Source organism: Nelumbo lutea, chromosome 4, assembly GCF_056320005.1.
Source record: "Nelumbo lutea isolate HS-2025 chromosome 4, American lotus-T2T, whole genome shotgun sequence".
NCBI classification, from domain to species: Eukaryota; Viridiplantae; Streptophyta; class Magnoliopsida; order Proteales; family Nelumbonaceae; genus Nelumbo; species Nelumbo lutea.
The window spans coordinates 91,655,233-91,669,801 of record NC_142687.1 but is presented as its reverse complement, the minus strand read 5'-3'; the positions used below and the strand labels follow the sequence as shown (position 1 = coordinate 91,669,801).

At 38.5% G+C, this 14,569-nt stretch overlaps 1 protein-coding gene across 2 annotated transcripts; it reads left to right on the top strand.

Annotated features, from left to right (window-relative positions):
- Nucleotides 1–337: 337 nt before the first annotated feature.
- Nucleotides 338–14,227, top strand: LOC148861784 (RNA-binding (RRM/RBD/RNP motifs) family protein). 2 transcript variants are annotated; one of them, XM_088986821.1, is made up of 4 exons: nucleotides 338–652; nucleotides 13,466–13,534; nucleotides 13,724–13,830; nucleotides 13,913–14,227. In XM_088986821.1, exons 1-4 carry the CDS (start codon nucleotides 430–432, stop codon nucleotides 13,997–13,999), a joined length of 486 nt encoding a protein of 161 aa, XP_088842947.1. In that variant the 5' UTR covers nucleotides 338–429; the 3' UTR covers nucleotides 14,000–14,227. The 2 variants fall into 2 exon arrangements, with proteins under 2 accessions (XP_088842947.1, XP_088842948.1); XM_088986822.1 differs by having other exon boundaries at nucleotides 342–652; nucleotides 13,927–14,227.
- The last annotated feature ends 342 nt before the right edge of the window (nucleotides 14,228–14,569 follow it).

Genomic DNA, 14,569 nt, shown 5'->3' with positions numbered 1-14,569 from the left:
AAATCTTTTCCACCAAATAAAGGGAAACGAGAGAAAAAGGGTTCGACTATGGACGAAGAGATTAATGAGAACGGACAGTAGTCTGCAGTCCCACAGCGTATCCCAACTGTGTATTGGGAACAATTACCACTGACAATTTCGAGAGATATTCTCAATGTACGCTGAAATGTGTATGTGGAGCGTTTGTGGGCGCCCTCCATGGGGCGTAGATGTGATCTGATCTCCTGTCTCCAAGACTCCAATCCACTCCCACTGAACGAACGCATGTGGCTGTGAATGAGATTAATGGGGCCCAAGCCCATATCAAAGCCCATTACAAGCATTTCTTGTACAGTTGTACCACGTTTCCCGGTACCATTTTCAAACTCGAGTATTTAAGATCTATCCCCTCGATTCGAGTTTCATGGTTGCTGAAATTAGGGATTTCCAATGGCTCTTGCATCCTCGTGTGTCCTATTACATCACAGATCTTTTGCAATCTCCAGATCCTCGATTTCGAAAACTCCAATTCGAAGGACAATCGTCCCTATCACATTCAAAATAGAATCAGTGAATCGTTGCAACTCGGCTCTTCCGAACATCCGATGCTGCTCGAGTTCTGGTTCTTCAGTCGAAGCCGAGAAATATTCTTCAACGAGGATCTTCATCAAAGGTAATTATTCGATCTTCATCAGATCGAACTCATTGTACGAAATTCGCTTAATGTATGCGTAATTGGACTGTTTAGTACTTTAGTTTGCACGAAGTTCGGTACTATTGTTGAAGTCTAGTGAGTAAGGTGAGCAGTAGTATGGTTGAAAGCTTTTACATTTCGCTCAGTCGGCCCCTCCAAGGATGCAATAGGGATGAGTTTCTTTATGTATGTTCATTTGCTGTTTGTTGCAATCAAGTAATGATATGGAATTTCAATTATTTCTTTTTCTTGGCGAATGTTCTGTTTGATTCTCCACTAGGTCGGATAATTTGGTCAAATAGTTATCTTTTTTTCTTTTTTTTTTTTCTCCGATTGTTCTCCTAAACAACCTGCTGATTCTGTTTCTGCAAGAGGCTGTTTGACGAGTCGTCAATTCTAAATTTAGTCATATCGACAGAGATCGTTGAACAAGAAGGTCCAGTGTAATTTCTGTTTGGCATGGCTATCTTAAAATTTATCATGTTGAGCTTGCTAGAACATTACAAGTCATACCCCACGTTACCTTGTAACCATATTACCATATACCTGATAACCTCTGCCAGCTGTATTCTTTAACTACCTCTGTATTGTTGGGATAATAAATCCCTTTGTAAAATCCATGTAAGCTGAGACAGTTCAATATAATGTTTAAAAAAACCAACACATATGAACTACTTCCTTTTTTCCACTATGGACAAGATATCGCGCACTTACTTGTAAGCACTTTACATTTGAGGCCCTTTTCTGATTAATGCGGCTTGAAATCCTAGGGCGTCTTGGGTTAAAATTCTCAAAGACTATTTTGGCCTCACGACTCCATGTTGTCTTAAGGATCCTCCATGGAATTGCATGGATTGGAGAGGTTTTTATCTATGTAAACTATTTACATAATAAGATTTTGTCATGGAAGTTCTATTCATTTTCCCAATTTACGATTTAGCTGGTGCTGTGGTCCTTTAAGAGTTTTGCAGCTTTTGTTCCATATGAGGATAATGATGATCTTTTTTGGCCATTTATCAAAGAAAATAGGGAAAGGTTTCAGACGTTCAATTTTTTGTATTTCTTATGCAGTGATGTTGAAGAAGACACTTGACCACTTTTTTTTTTTCCCTTTTTAATCCTTTGAAATTTGAAAGGAATGTATATTTTTGGAAACTTAGAAAACAATGGCCCTTTTCAAAGAAAAGGTCGCTAGGTTAAGCATGGATGGTTACAAATAGGAAAATTATGTTGGTTTGAGTTGGTGAATTTGACATGATTGAAAAAAGAAGGATCTTATAAATTGCAAAGATAGGTTAATTGTTTCTTTGGAGAATAAGATCAATACAAATCTTCTAATGAAGATTTAGATATAGGCAATTACTGATGGGAGTCATTGAGGTAAAGTGGTAAACTTGCGACTGGGTTTGTAGTCAAAATATTATGCCTATCCTTGTGACAATAAAAAAGAAGCAAAGTTAATTCTATATGAAGTCAAAATTCCATGGCTAGAAACAATTTAAAGGGAACTAGAAGAAATTGGAACTTGTGATAAATCATGAATAAACTAGTGGCTTCAGATAATATGGTGGTTTTAAATCAGGGATATGTAGTGGCAAACAAAGTAGCAAGTTTAATCATAGAAGATGGTAAATGAACATGAAAGATTTCGAGATTATATGATCAATAAAGACTACTTGGGAAAATTTGATGTTGACATTGTAATGATGCAAGAGCCCAATATTCACAAATTCATAGTTAAGGAGTATTTGGGTAGTGAGAATTTGTGCTGTGTATTGGCATCGATGCTTTAGATGATATTGTTTTCTTGGATATTATGATGCTAGGAAGAACTACGAAGAAACTTCCATGTTTTCTTAGGATTTCAAATTGTTGGGGATAATTTTGAATGATGCCTCACATCAATGTATGCCTCTAGGGTCAACTCCCTTACTTTGACAATCAGTAAATAGAAAGATAGCTCAATATTTGGGGACAAGTGGTGTAGTTGGATTTTTGGGTGTATCAATACTTGTCACTACTCTATTCTGGTAAATGGTATGGTGAGGGATTTTTTCCAGCTTGTAAAGGTGTCAGGCAAGGGATCCACTCTCACCCTTCCTTTTTACCTTAGTAGCTGATGTGATTAGTAGGATCATTACTAAGGCTGACAGTGAAGATGCCATTAGGGGTTGGAGAATAGGGAGACACCAAGTCCCCGTAACCCACCTTCAGTTTGTAGATGACCTAATGATCTTTTGCGAAGGAGGTTTTAGCGAAAAGGTAGCAAACCTAAAGGAGCTAATCAAAGGATTTGAAAGTATTTCTAATTTGAGAATAAATTTGGAAAAGAGCTGCATAGCGGGTATAAATTTGGAGGTAGGGGAGGTCGAGGCTATTGCGGAGTGTCTTGAGTGTTCCACCTCTGCTTGGCCTATGTCATATTTAGGGCTTCCTTTAGGGGAAAATCCTAGGGAGAGTAGATTTTGGATCACAACAATAGAAAAATTTGAGAAGAGATTAGCCTCATTGAAGAGGAATTTTATCTCTTTAGGAGGGAGAATTACCCTAATAAGAGCATGAGAGCTACCTTGGCTAACTTACCTACATATTTTTTGTCTGTTTTTAGGATACCAGTTAGGGAAGCTAGGAAACTGGAGAAGTTGATGAGAGATTTCTTATGGGAGTCGGGACAAGAAAAAAGGATCACTTGGTTAATTGGGAAATTGTGTGCAGAAGTAAAGAAGAGGGGGGTTTGGGACTTGGGAGGGTAACTAGAAAAAATCAAGCTCTGTTAGGGAAATGGTTGTGGCGATGGCCATTGGAAAGAGAGAGATTGTGGCATGAGGTGGTGGGAAGCATTCATGGGAGGTCAGAGAGTGGATGGGATGCTGGTGTATCAAGGCAAGCTAATCTAGCAGCACCTTGGAAGGCTATTCACAACACCCTTCCTCAATTTCTCAATTTTATCAGGTATGAAGTTTGTTCTGGCAACTCTGTCCATTTTTGGGAGGATATTTGGGTAGGAGACACACCTTTAAAGGATTTATTCCCTTCGCTAATTTCTGTTTCTTTGTACAAAAAAGAGGTGGTCTCAAAATTTGTCTCACCTTTGGGAACACCCTTAGATCCTACTTGGGATTTTGGGTTTCGTAGATGAATTAGTGATGATGAAATTGATTCTCTTTCTGTTTTGCTTGGTTGTCTTAATCAGGTTTGTTTGGATCCCTCCAAGCCAGATAAGAGGGTTTGGACTCCTAGACCCAATGGAACCTTCACTTGTGCTTCTTTCTTCAAGTCCATCTCTCAACTTTCTACTCACCAACCCTTTCCGTTAAAAGAAATTTGGTGCAGGCCAGTTCCCCCCAAAATTATGGCGTTTTGTTGGGAAGTATTCCATGGGAAAGTAAACACTCTAGATAACCTACAAAAAAGAAGACATTTCCTCTATATTTCTTCTAATTGGTGTATCCTCTGTAGAGCTCACGGTGAGGATTGTTACCACCTATTAATATCTTGTCCCTTTTCTGCAGACCTTTGGACTTGGCTACTTTCGTTGTTTGGGGGTAGTTGGAGTCTACCTGCAGAAGTTCACATGCTCTTCAACCATTCTACCTTTTACTGGCCTACAACAATAGGGGGAATTATGTGGAGATGTGCTCGTGCTGCCTTGATTTGGACTCTTTGGAAAGAGAGGAATATTAGAATTTTTCAAGAAAAGGAAAGGAGCAGTCAGGATTTGAAAGACTGTGTGTTAAATAGGGCAATACCTTGGATGAAGACCTTGGAAATCTTTCATCAATTCTCCTTTAATGACCTTTGGAGAAATTGGTTAGCAGTAGCGAGGTGTTCATCTCTAAAGGACAAATCAATTACAAGTTGGTCTCCTCCATCCGAAGGCTCACTAAAGTTGAACTTTGATGGAATTAGCATGGGTAATCCAGGATTTTCCGGAATGGGGGGTGCTTTGAGAAATGAGAAGGGAGAGATTTTGTTGCTCTACTCAGGTCCCTTTGGAATTGGGGACTCCCTCAGGGCAGAACTTTTAGTTGTTGTACAAGGGGTGCAATTTGCAAACCAGCTAGGGGTACGACACCTAATAATTGAGGGGGATTCCAAAGTGGTGGTGGGTTGGTTGAAAAATCCTGAAGAGGCTATGTGGCGTTACAAGAATGAAATGAAGAAATTTAGTTGGTTGACAAGGAATATGTTGGTCACTATACAATGGGTGGGGAGATTAGAAAATACTTTGTCAGATGTGTTAGCTAAGCAAGGGGTAAATAGGGAAGAATTATTTTGGGCTCAGTTGTGATTCTTGCTTTTCTTTCCTAGTTTACTTGCAAGATTCAAGGAGGGGCTGCAGCTCGCGCCTCTCGCTGGGATGTTGTATGAACTTAGTCTAAATTTGCTTTTGAATTAATAAATTTATTATCATTCATAAAAAAAAAATATGTAGAGCAATGAGTACCCTCCAATAAAACACGACTTACTATCAACCAAATGAAAAACTAAATCACCTAGGGAGTGCTTGCTTGGGTGATTTGGTTTCAATGCGTTCACATGGTCACAACGCTTACTTGCAACCCTCTAATAAAACACAAATATGCTATTAATCAAACAAAAAAACAAATTATCTAGTGAATGCATCCTACTATGCTACCCTGAATGACACACTAACAATTTGCCAAGTTGCCAACATATGAAAAAAAATAGAAATTGCCTCTAGGGTCTACTACCTTACTATGACAATTTAGAAATATCAAAGTAGCTAACATGTCAAGTGATTAGTTCAAATGACCATGACAATTTCATGCAACCCTCCAATAAAACACAAACATACTATCAATCAAACGAAAAACCAAATCATCTAGTGAGTGCATTCCTAGGTGGTTTTGATTCGATGAGTTCAAATGGTCGCAACACTTTCTTGCAACCTAGAATAAAACACAAAAATGCCAACAATCAGATGAAAAATCAAATCACCTAGTGAATGCATTCCTTTTTCCTACCCCAAATGATCAAAAACAACATGCTAACATATGAAAAAGTAGAAACTACCTCTAAGGTCTACCTCCTATTATAACAATCAAGAATTGTCTGGGCAGCCTAATATGTGTTGTGATTTGTTTACATGGTCACAATACTTTCTTGTAACTCTCCAATAAAACACTAACATGCTATCGATCAAAAGAAAAGCCAAATCACCCAATGAGTGCATGCTTGGGTGATTTGATTTCTATGAGTTCACATGATTACAACACTTTCTTGTGACCCTCCATTAAGTTATAAGCATACTAATAATCAAATTTAAAACCAAATCACCTTTGGTTTTGATTAGTCCACGTAGTCGCACCACTTTTTTGCAACCCTCCAATAAAACATAGGCATCCTATCAATTAGATGAAAGACAAAATTACCCGGTGATTGCATAGTTGTTATTGCTACCCTAAGTGATACATGAACTACCTGTTATCATATGATAAAATGGTGACTACCTCTAGGATCCACTACCTTACTAGGAATATCAATTACTCAATGAGTGCATGGTGGTTGTTTTTTTTTTTTTTGGAAAAGGTAAAGTAATATTTAATGATAAGAAATTTCACACAGGAGGCTGAGATTAGTCCCAGAACAGGCTGACTGATCAAATCAGCAAATACACTTTCCATCAAGAGCTGGAAAGAAATACATCTGACACATTACAGTTTCTCAAATCCGCAGCTACAGACACCCAAGAAATCAGCTTGCCCACTGATTTATGAATTAACTCTTCCAGACTTAGAATCCTGTTACTGAAAATCCTTCTATTCTTCTCAGTCTAGATGGACCAAATTACAGCAATTGGAACCATCTTCCAGACAGTCTTCTTTTTCTTGCTCAAACCCATAAGCTGCCAGCAACACAACAGCTCTTTTACCGACCTCAGCATCACCCAACATACCTTCAAGGAGCTGAGGAAATGGTTCCACAACTGAGCAGAATACGGACAATGGATACACAAATGATCAGTAGATTCAGCACTGCTTCCACATAGACTGCAAGACAAGTCTGAAACCTGAATTCCCCTTCTCACTAGGTTCTCCTTAGAAAGACATTTATTAAGAGCCATAGTCCAAACTAGGAAGTTGGTTTTTTTTGGGCTGTTGGGGTTCCACACTTGCTGATCTGGAAAATCAAGGACACCCCACCTACTGAGATTAGCAGCCAAAGATTTAATAGAGAACACCCCATCAGAGTTCCACTTCCGGTGCCACTTATCCTCCGATTCAAAACCTTTTCCACCTCCCAATCAAAAAGATTCCTTCGAAATGAGGGAGTCCAAAGAACTGAACCACCAGAAATACTATAGCATTCTGCAACTGAGGCCTCTTGATCCGAAGCACATTGGAAGAGGAGGAAGGACTCAACAAGAGGTTCATTTGAGCACCAAGGGTCCTTCCAAATTTGGTCCTGTTACCATTACCAACCCTAACTGAGACCCCCACGGCCAGAGCTGAAAAGTTCTTCATTATCCCTTTCCACAAAGAGTTACCCCAGTTGGGAGGAGGGTCCCTAGTTCTCCAATTGCCCCAATTCACACCATATTTGTTGGCAATGAGAGATCTCCACCATGCATCATTTTATGCAGCAAATCTCCAAATCCACTTACAGAGGAGAGCAGAATTAAAAGATTTCAGCTTCCTTCTACCTAACCCCCCTTCAACTTTGGGGAGGCAAACTTGCTCCCAACTCACCAAGTGCACTTTTTTCTCCTCTTCCCATCTGAAGCTTTTCAATCTGATTTGCAACCTTGTTCGGAATAGAGACTAGAGACAGGAAGTAGGTAGGTAAATTGGAGAGAGTACTTTTTAATCAGAGTCACCCTATCCCCAAATGAGAGGTATTTTGCCTTCCAAGAGGCCGGCTTGCTTTCCAATCTCTCAATAACCGGGTCCCAAATTGCAGAAGAACCACCACTCACCCCTAGAGGGAGTCCCAAATATTTGACTGGAAGGGACTCAATTTGACAAGCCAAAATACTAGCACACTCTGCTAAGTTGGAGACATGGCCTACTGGGATGATTTGGCTCTTGTTCCAATTAACTTTAAGACCTGTTGTCACTTCAAACCAAGATAAGATCCCAAGGATTAACTCCACCTGAGGGGGAGAGGCATCCACAAGGCACAACGTATCATCTGCAAATTGAGGAATATTCACCTTCTCTCCCCCCGACACGATTGCAAAACCTTCCCACTCACCTAAAACTACAACCTTCTTACAGAACATAGTGAGGATCTCCATTACAAATATAAATAGAAAAGGAGACAAGGGGTCTCCCTGTATAAAACCCCTGGAACTATCAAAGAAACCTGCGGACTGTCCTTTAACCAAGACTGAAACTTTGGAGAGGTGATACAAACTTTAACCCAATTCCTCCATTTCTGCCCAAAATTCATTTGATGTAACACAAGATCAACACATCTCCAGTTAACATGATTATAGGCCTTTTCAATATCAAGTCTGCAAATCAACCCTGGGGAACCTTCTTTTTTCCTGGAATGAATGAGCTCATTGGCAATGAGAACAAAGTCTAGCATCTGCCTACCCGGAACAATAAAATGGTGACTACCTCTATGTTCCACCACCTTACTAGGAATATCAAGAAATACGTAGTTTAACATGTGGAGCGATGAGTTCACATAATCATAACACTTTCTTGTGGACTCTAAAATAACCCAAACATGCTATAAGTCAAAGGGTAAACCAAATCACCTAGTGAGTGCATGCCTGGGTTTGGTTTTCATGAATTCACATGGTCACAACAATTTCTTACAACCATCCATTAAAACACAAACATGCTGTTATCAATCAAATGAGAAATGAAATAACCCAACAAAGGCATGTCTGTTGTTGCTACACCAAATGATATAATAACAACCCATTATCATATAAAATAGAGATTACCTCTAGGATATGCTACCTAACTTCAACAATTAGGTAATACCATGGTAGTTTAACATATAGAGTGACACCTCAGCAATAAGGTGCTAATGGAGGGTTCAATCAAGATACTAGTTCTTTTTATTTTTTTTCTTATTTGTTAGGGTTCAATCAAGATATATACTGCACTTATAAAAAAAATCAAGATATATACTGTCTTGAACCCTTGAAGACTTCAAAACCTAAACTAATAAGCATGTAAGAACTCAAAATTTTGTCCAATCAACACATATTCATCCTTTCTTTTTCTTTTCTTCTTTTCCTAAGACAAAAAAAAGAGGCATTTTCTGAAATTTCTTTTCTTTCCTCCATTTTTTCATGAATATGTTGATTTTCTATGTTTTAAATGAAACTTATACTTCATTTTTATGAAGACTATAGACAACTAATAGTGAAAGATGGTTGCTGCTTGCTATGGAACCTAGGAAATTGCCCTGGTATTCATGGTTTTTATTCAGAAAAGTCCCACCACCTAGATGACTAGGCGACAAGCAGACAAGGTGCCCCCTATCACCTAGCCTCGCCTTGGCACCTTGAAAACCTTGCACCCAAAAGAAAAACTTGAGAAACTTGACTTTCCCAATGGCTTTATAGGGCTCCAAGGTGACTGGCGACCAATATAAGAGGTTTTGACTGAAATTTTGCTGGATTTTGCCCATTTCCAGCATCTTGAGTCCTCTAATTTCATGTCTATGTGCTGGTTCTGATGCAAAGAAAGAAGTTCTGTCACCTGGTCCAACTACCAATCATTGGAGTTTCTCCTGAATACAGGAGACCAAACTATTCTATCACCATCCAACACAAAACAGTTAGCAACAGAGGCCTGTTTATTTTCAGCCACATTAAACAGGGAAGGGAATCTTTTCTTTTAAAGGACTGTCATTGTTCCATGGGTTTTGCCAGAACATCAACCCACTTCTATTTTCTGCCTTGTATGATATTCCTTTGATGAAATGGGGATAGGCTTTGTATATGCCTTTCTGGATGCTGCAGCTGTATGTCAAATGAGCATGACCTGCATCCCAACCATTGGTGTTAAACCCACACTTTTCAGCCATTATTTTTCTTTTTGATAAATGAGTGCAATTTTATTAATCAAAGGAGGAGTGCACAATCAGCCTAAGAGGAGGCACAAGATACCTCCCCTTGGAGCTAAGCAATATTGAAAATAAACACACACTAACCTGAATTACAATTCTAAGGTAGCCCAAAACAGGTCACCCCTTGATACCCCTTGATACCCCTTGTTTAGCCAAAGAATCAGCCATTGCATTTGTCGATCTGCTAACCCACTGAAACCTAACTGCCCTATTTCTTGTCAGCCAGTTACTTTCTTCAAAAGATCCCTGTAACCCCAAAAGACTTTCTAGATTTGTCAACCAGCCCACCACCACCTTGTAGTCCCCCTCAACTATCAAGTTTTCAACTCCAAGTTGACTAGCAAGCTGTATGCTTTGTACCACTGCTAGTATCTCACCCCTTATAGAATCGCCAACACCCACTGTTCTTGAGAATAAAGAAAGATGTTGTTGTCTTTATCTCTCAGAATCCCTCCTATGCCTGAGGGTCCTGGATTGCCTAGACTGCTTTTTGTCAAAATTTAATTTTACCATTCCTTCTGGAGGGGGCTTCCATTCTACTTGTAGTCTGTTCTTTGTGGAGGCTGTGGATGCCACTGCTGCCAATTTCTCCTTAAATAATCAAAAGAGTAATACACAAACAAGTTTGAAGTTTTCATCCAAGAGGTTGTCCTTATCATTATACACTCCTTACTTCAACAAGGCTTCTTTCCTTCTCTTAAAAATTCTAGCATTCCTCTCCTCCCATAAAGTCCACAAGCTAGCTGCACTGATACACTTCCACATTAGCTTCCCTCTCTTTGTCAATCTCCCAAAGGTAGACAGAACAAACAGCAGATTTACTTGAGAGGAGAGGGTAGAACAGAGGGATTTAAACAAAGATGCACAATTGAAGGAGCCAACCCGGGTTAGAGACCAAATCCTTTTATCAAGTCTGGGGGGTCCAAACACACAGACCAATCCTTTTATCAATCTCCATAACTCCTGTAGTTCATTAGAAAATCTCCAGAATTATCTCCCCAGTAGTGCTATATTAAACAATTTCATCTTCCCAATTCCCAGCCCTCCTTGAGATATAGGTTTGCATATCTCTTCCCAATTCACCAAATTGTATTTAGACAATACACCTCTGAGGGCATTAGAAAAAGTGGCAAATAATAAGCTGGAAGGCTGGGTGGCATACTCTTAACTAGAATCACCTTTCCTCATTTGGGAAGATATCTACCTTTCTATGTTGTGGATGCTTTTATTGGGAAGAAATACAGCCGCAAACAGCAGCAGTAATGGGCGCAAGATTCAGTGTTCCTATCCTATCTGTTAACTAGATACAGCGTCCCTATCCTATCTTATCTGTTAGCTAGATTCAGTGTTCTTATCTTAATTGTTTCTATTTTAGGTAGATTCAGTGTTCTTATTAATTAGGCAGTAGTATAGATAAAGGTTATTAGGAAGTCTTCCTAAAGTAGGACTTTTATCTTCTTGTAATCTCCTATTTAAAGGAGCAGATGATATTCAGTGAAATTTTCGAAATTTTTAGTCAAGAAAGAGCAGAGGAGAGTTGGTGATCTCTTTAACAAATCACCATTAAGGCGCCAAGATAGGCTTCTCAAGAAAAGGGAGGAACAAGGGAAAACAAGAGGTTTTCCCCGTTGACCGACCTGTGACGAGATCCTATTCGCAGGCCCTTAACATTCTAAGAAGCCAATTTCCTGTCAATTCTCTCTAGAGGGCTCCATATGCTTCTTGAGTTGCACTTTGCCCCTAAAGGTAAGCCCAAGTATTTTGTAGGGAAGCTACCTATATTGCATCCAACACTTCTGCCAGGTCTTGCAAATTAGGAACATCTCCAACTGCTATCATCTCACTTTTGGATAAGTTAACTTTCGAACTAGATGCCACTTCGAACCAAAATAGCTCACATATTGAAAACTTGTTCCCTGCTAAATTCATTTGGATGGTTCCTGCACTCTAGGATTAAGGTACTTACTTGAATGTGGCCCACAGAAATGCTAACATGTAGGGCATGCTTCAAGAAAGGTGTACATGTTGTGGAGATGTTTTAACACATTCCTTTCTGGGGCTATATTTATGTCATTCTCTTGCCTGATTAAACACTAAATAGATGAACATCCTTCCCTTCTTCATGGTCTCAGTTTTCCTCCCCAAATCATGAGAGGTTTGTGGTGGAAAGGTACTTTAATGTTGCAACTGGTCCATTTAGTGGTCTTTCAGATCTTTCATGGCAACAATCTCATTTCATTTTAGAAGAGTTGGCCCTACCTTCCAGGTTGGAGGTTCCATTTAGTAATTTAAAAGGCATGCCTTGGTGCACAAGCGAGGAGTATTTTATGGTATGTGCCTCGCCCAGCTCTTAGGCCTTGCGCCTCAGCCTAGGCATGCGCCTTTTCAAAATTCTGCACTTTTTTCCTATTTTTTAACCTAGCGGCTAGGTTGGGGGCTCTACCCTCGGACCCCCAACTACCCTCCTCGAGGAATCCTGAACAAATCCATGTTAGGGTCTTAAATTCTTATTTCTCACATGAAAAATAATGATTTTATAAGTTTGACTGCCTTTTAAGAAGATATTTTATTGTTCATTCATTCATCCTAATAAAATATCTTCTTAAAAGGCAATTAAAATTATAAAATCATTATTTTATGTGAGAATTAAGAATTTAAAACCCTAACATGGACTTGTTCGGGCTTGCTTCGAGGGGCGTGGTACAAAGGTGACTCGTAGAATCAAGAATGCAATATGTTTTACATCACATTAGCTACTTGAAGTAATGCAATTGAGGAAAAAAAGAGATTGTGGGTTTTACATGCTTGAAAATGCCTTATATGTTTTATTTTTAAGTTTTCATTTGAATACGCTTTACATGTTATGCTCATGTATATATTTTTTATTAATATTATGTTTATCTTTTTTTGAATTTTCTGACAATTTTTCATTTTTAGCTTTTTTTTTTTTGTATTTTTGCACCTTGCTTCAAAAAGGTGCAAGCATTGCCTTGCGCCTTGCACCTTGCACCTCACACCTCAGGTGCAAATTGGCCCTTGTGCTTTACACTGGTTCCATTCCAGTGGATGTCTTTTCCTTTGAATGCTGAAGAGTTAGCCAAAAGTGGGGTCAGTGGGACAGAACTGTATTGAGGTTCCTCATTATTAGTCTATCCCTGTTTATTTTGTTCTGTCCAATTTAACATGTGGTCTCAGTTCTCTTCTAAACCTATGGAGCCCATGGTATCATACCTCTCTTTTTATATGTGTTGGGGGTGGGAATGTGGATATGAGCAATTGCTCTATGTTGTTAGTTAAAAGATTTGTTAATTTTAGGATATGTTTGGTTTGATGGAAAAGGTAATCAAGGAAAGGGAAAGGTAGGGAAATATATACAAGGTTTATAAAGGTTTTCCTATCTTTTTCTACTTTTTCCTTCAAACTAAACACAACCTTAGAGAAGAAAATGAGAAAGAAAAATACATCCAACACTTTCAATTAATTTTCTTTTCTGCTCAGTGAATCAAGCGACATTTTTTGTGGCTCGAAAAGGCATGCATACACATACAGTTTTTCATGTAGATGTAATCACATACTATATATACCAATATATGTACAGTAATTGAAAAGTCAGCTTTTCTTTTCCTCTCAAATTTTTGAGTGGGTTACTCTTTTTTCGTCCCAATACAAACTTCTCCATTTTCATTTACAGAAATAACCTTATTTCTAATTCCTCCCTGATTATTGGTGCAGGACTTCCATTATCAATGTCTGAAGGATGCTTGATGAAGTCATTTTCCTGCTATGGTGAAGTAAGGAAAGGTGAAAATACTACTCATCTTATTTAATAACATTTTTGCTTTTTTTTAGGGATTAGTGTAAAGGTGCTATTTTATTTTTTTATTGGATATTTGTGCTTTACTTTATTGAATCAAATAAATAAATAAGTAAAAGATATGAATTGAACCGTTTTACTTGTTTTTTGTCTTATTTTTCTCTGTTATCTTGCAGTAAAAATTATTACAGATAGAAAATGTAGACAGTCTTTGGGATTAGCATATGTTTGGTTTGCCAGTGAAGAGTCTGCCCAGTTGGCTGTTGCAGAAATGGATGGAAAGGTTGTCATCTTAAACTCTTTTTCTTCTTATCAATAATTTTAAGTGCACAAAGATGCCTCTTCTTCACTTGGGAGGTGTTTAGTTTTTTGGTGGCAGGTTCATTGCCGTTACAATTGCAAAGCCTGAATCTCCTACAAGTAAGGTAAGGACCGTATCATATAAATTTTAATCAGCACATACTCTCCTTGCTTATAGCTTAAATCTCCTAAATTGGGGTTAAGGTGAAGCCCGTTTGGATTAATTATTGAAGAAGTATAACATATATTGAGATGGTCAGGTGCTTTATTCATACAGACCTAGTCCACATCTTGCCCACTGTAAATCCGTAACAAAAACGAATGCAACACTTAGTTGAAATTTTGTTGATAAAAGAAAAGAACATTCTTTAAGTTGGCCATATTGGATTATCTAGGGTATTTTTGCCAATGTATATGATTTTGTTTTTCAAAACAAAAAACAGCCAATCAAAAGGTATAATAAAAGAGGTGATGAGTCAAGTGGTGTTCATCAAAATTCATGGGATGCTTTGATTGGTCAATTACCACGTTTTTCTGGTATCATAGATTTTCCCAGAAATAAATCCATACGGGTTCAAAATTTCAATAATACATATCAGGCATATCTTATTGTATAAGGTAGGCCCTTGATGCTCTAAATAAAGGACTTTTAGGGTTTTTACCATTTTCAGGGGCTAGGCAGGCCTAAGACCGACCCCCTTACTAATTTTGAAAAGAAAAAA

Excerpts from the sequence above, each read along its gene's own strand:
- LOC148861784 (XM_088986821.1), top strand. The coding sequence starts at position 430 with ATGGCTCTTGCATCCTCGTGTGTCCTATTACATCACAGATCTTTTGCA. Across the intron at positions 653-13,465 it reads AACGAGGATCTTCATCAAAG|GACTTCCATTATCAATGTCT; the intron begins GTAATTATTCGA and ends TTATTGGTGCAG. Across the intron at positions 13,535-13,723 it reads CTATGGTGAAGTAAGGAAAG|TAAAAATTATTACAGATAGA; the intron begins GTGAAAATACTA and ends GTTATCTTGCAG.